This window comes from Charadrius vociferus, unplaced genomic scaffold (genome assembly GCF_000708025.1).
Source record: "Charadrius vociferus isolate BGI_N301 unplaced genomic scaffold, ASM70802v2 scaffold69, whole genome shotgun sequence".
Lineage (NCBI taxonomy): Eukaryota > Metazoa > Chordata > Aves > Charadriiformes > Charadriidae > Charadrius > Charadrius vociferus.
This window is the reverse complement of record NW_009649937.1, coordinates 775839-778998: the sequence shown is the minus strand read 5'-3', so window position 1 is coordinate 778998 and position 3160 is coordinate 775839. Positions and strand designations below refer to the sequence as shown.

At 57.9% G+C, this 3160-nt stretch overlaps 2 protein-coding genes across 2 annotated transcripts in view; one reads left to right on the top strand and one right to left on the bottom strand.

The window, feature by feature from the left end:
* The window catches only part of COL18A1 (collagen, type XVIII, alpha 1), a gene marked incomplete at its 5' end in the record, with an annotated part of 57051 nt that extends 56954 nt beyond the window's left edge, over positions 1 to 97 (top strand). Inside the window, one exon of the mRNA XM_009891408.1 lies at positions 1 to 97. This exon is cut by the window's left edge and continues 32 nt beyond it. Coding sequence (XP_009889710.1) covers positions 1 to 97 — 97 coding nt within the window.
* Positions 98 to 1552: 1455 nt separating this feature from the next.
* Positions 1553 to 3160, bottom strand: part of SLC19A1 (solute carrier family 19 (folate transporter), member 1) — a 2509-nt gene continuing 901 nt past the window's right edge. The window contains 4 exon segments of the mRNA XM_009891407.1: positions 1553 to 1741; positions 1837 to 1978; positions 2062 to 2254; positions 2478 to 3160. The exon segment at positions 2478 to 3160 is cut by the window's right edge and continues 13 nt beyond it. Coding sequence (XP_009889709.1) covers positions 1553 to 1741; positions 1837 to 1978; positions 2062 to 2254; positions 2478 to 3160 — 1207 coding nt within the window.

Below are 3160 nucleotides of genomic sequence, written 5' to 3'. Positions count from 1 at the left end.
CTCTGGCAAGCTGCTGCTGCAGGTGGCCAGCAGCTGCCAGCACACCTTCGTTGTCCTCTGCATCGAGAACAGCTTCATGACTGCCACCAAAAAGTGACACCTCCCCCTCATCCCCTGGGTACCCCATGCCTCCCTGGGGAGGGTCAGGCCAGCCTGCACCCTGGCACCCCCATGGTCCTCAGCCACTCCATCTCCTGCCCTTGCCCTGCAGGATTTTCTTCTCCTCCCGCAAACCTGAAGCCAAAGAGTATCGCCATTGCCCCTGCCTTGGGTCGGCAGGGGCTCACGTCCCACCTGGGGCAGGGCAGCTGTGGGCTGGCTGCCTTCCTTCTCCTCCTCCTCTTGCTCCACTTCTTTTCTAACCCCTAATATTTAACCACTTCAGCTTGTGTCCACCACCCGCTCGGATGCTCTTTTCACAGTGGCTGGGCAGGAGGATGTTTGGCAGGGAGATTTTGGCGCTGTCATGTGGTGTGCCCTCCTGGAAAGCCTGCAGGGGTTTCTTTGAACCCCACCTCCCAGCCCCACACTGTCCTTGCCAGGAGCTTGGGGCCAGACCCAAATCCATGCTGCCAGGACCACGGGGTTTTCTCCAGCCAAAAGCCCAGCATCCCACCCAAGAAAGGGACCGTCCCATGGCGGTGCCAGGGCTCTCCCTAGATCGTCTCTGTCCTCCTAAGGTAAGGACCATCCCACCCAGTCCCCCATCATCATCCTCACCTCCACCTCCCCGGCCAGCAGCTCTTGAGCCCTGGGGCATCTGGTGCCCCCTTACCCCCACTGTGCCCCTCATCCCGGGCACAGCTGCAGCCAGGCCAACATGGGGACTGGTGCGATGGGGTGGCCCCAACATGGGGGCAAGCATGCCCTTGGTGTGTGTTCACATGTTTGTGCGTGTTGAGCACACATGGTACCAAGGGCAGACACCGCCATCACCCCCCCTCCCCCTGACACCTTTGCTGCACTCTAAGGGCCAAGTCACAGCAAAGCTGGCTTGAATTGGTATGGACAAATCGAAGGTGCTAAAAAAAAGAAAGAAAAAAAGATAAATCTGTAACTAGCTTTTTATTATTGTATGGAAATTATTACCATAAAAGCTGTGCAAGTCACACAGTCTCTATTTCTTAGTCTACTGTATTTTGTATAATTAATGCAATTTGAAGCCTGTGGATCGTTATTTTTATTTGTCGGTTGTGTCCTATAAACCATTTTCTGAAGGCACTGAATAAAAAAACCATTTTCCTCTTGTAGCCTGGCTCCACACGATGATGGGGAGCTAGTAGCCAGGAGACTGCTTGGACTCCATCCATATCCCTGCGTGGTAGCTGGTGGTGGCAGCTGTGGGCATCCTGCCCCTGCTGTGGTTGTGTTTGTGGCTGGGGGGTGGGGGGCACAGCCTCTGCCCCCATGGAGCAGAAAACGGGTCCTATAGGGTATGTCCTCAATGGGCTGGCACCAAGGACATCCAGCAGGACAGGAGACAAAGCACATGGTGATGGTGATGCTCGCTCATGGAGCCAAGACCCAGCCACGGTGGTCGTGGTGCCGGTGCTTAGGCTCGCACAGCACCTGCCTCCAGGCTCTTCTCCTGTACTGGCACCTCAGCAGGGAGCTGGCATGGCTCCTTGGCAAGGGCCAGCTCCGCCGGCCGCTTTTGGCGGCTGTGCTGGATGCCCACGCTGACAGCCGCCAGCAGGTAGACCACAGCCAGCAGTGTGAAGTAGCCAAAATACACATAAAACTGCAAAACAGGTGGTGAGAGAGCAATGCTTGCAGGCCCCCCCCATCATCCCACACCATTAAGGGACCAATATCCTAGGTCCCCCTCGTCCTTACCTGGGGATGCACAGACAAGCCCAAGACCCTCTTGTCAGCCACAATGATTGTTATGATGGTCTTCAGCATGGTGGCGAAGAACGTGTTGACCCCGAAGACCAGTGCGCAGAGCTCTTTAGAGAGGGAGGTAGCGATCTGGAAGCTGGGAAAGAAAGGGGGACCAGTGAGCCCCTGGTGCCAGCCCAGCTGCCAGAGTGGGAGCGGGTCTCCAGGGGTACCACGCACGTGGCAATGGGCACCAGGAACTGGTAGGAGCCGCGGAAGAGGACGTAGGCGCTGTAGCACAGCCAGATGTTGCTGGTGGTGTTCATGAGCAGGAGCAGCCCTGCCTGGAAAGCCGTCACCACCCCGATCACCAGTTCCGACCACAGTGTCCAGCGGATCTTCATGTAGCCGGCAGCGAAAGAGGTGCTGGCCCCTAGGGAGGGGATGAAGGATGCTGTGAACATCTCACCAGCATGGGATCACCTTGTGTCTCCCAGCTTAGTGATGCTCATCTCGCCTAGTGATGCTCATCTCATCACCACTGCCATACCACCCCCTGCATCCCCAAAAATGCCACAGGGACTGCTATTCCCGGGGATGCAGTGGGATGGGGTGTCCCCCTGCATCTCCAGTGTCCCCAGCCTGGGGCAGCATACCCAGCAGTGTGGAGGCGGCGTCCACCCCTCCGTTGTACACACGGCTGTTGTTTGTGGCAGGGTAGATCTCATTCCAGAGGATATGAACGTAGTACAGCATCAGGTAGTAACCAGCTGAGTTGAAGACCCACCACAAGGACCAGAGCCGGAGCTGGGGTTGCCTGGGCAATGCTCCCAACTCCCGCAGCATACGGCACAGCGCCGTCTCCTGCCAGCCCTGTGTCCCTCCCGTGCTGTCCCCCCCAGTCATCTTGTCTAGCTCAGCAGGCGCAGCCCCATCGCCAGCCCCCTCGGGACGATTGAAGAAGAGGCTGCGCTTGGGTCGCTCAAGGAAGAGGGTGAGGATGAGGCTGAAGCTGACGAAGCCCAACGAGATGTAGTTGAGGGTGAGGAAGGAGACGCCACCCAAGGTGATGCAGAGCTGGCCCAGCACTGAGCTGGTGAACACGCCCAGGAGGACAGCAGAGCGGGAGTAGCTGGCCATACGCTGGTAGCGAGATGGGGCAACAAGGGAGAAGATGTAGGAGGAGTAGGCAATGCGGGCGGCCATGGTGATGCCGTAGAAGAACTCCATCAGCTGCATGGCCAGGACAGAGGTGCCCAGCAGCAGCAGCAGCCAGATAGAGATGTGGCTCAGGCTCTGCAGCACCAGCACCGGCTTGTAGCGCAGGTAGTCTGTCAGC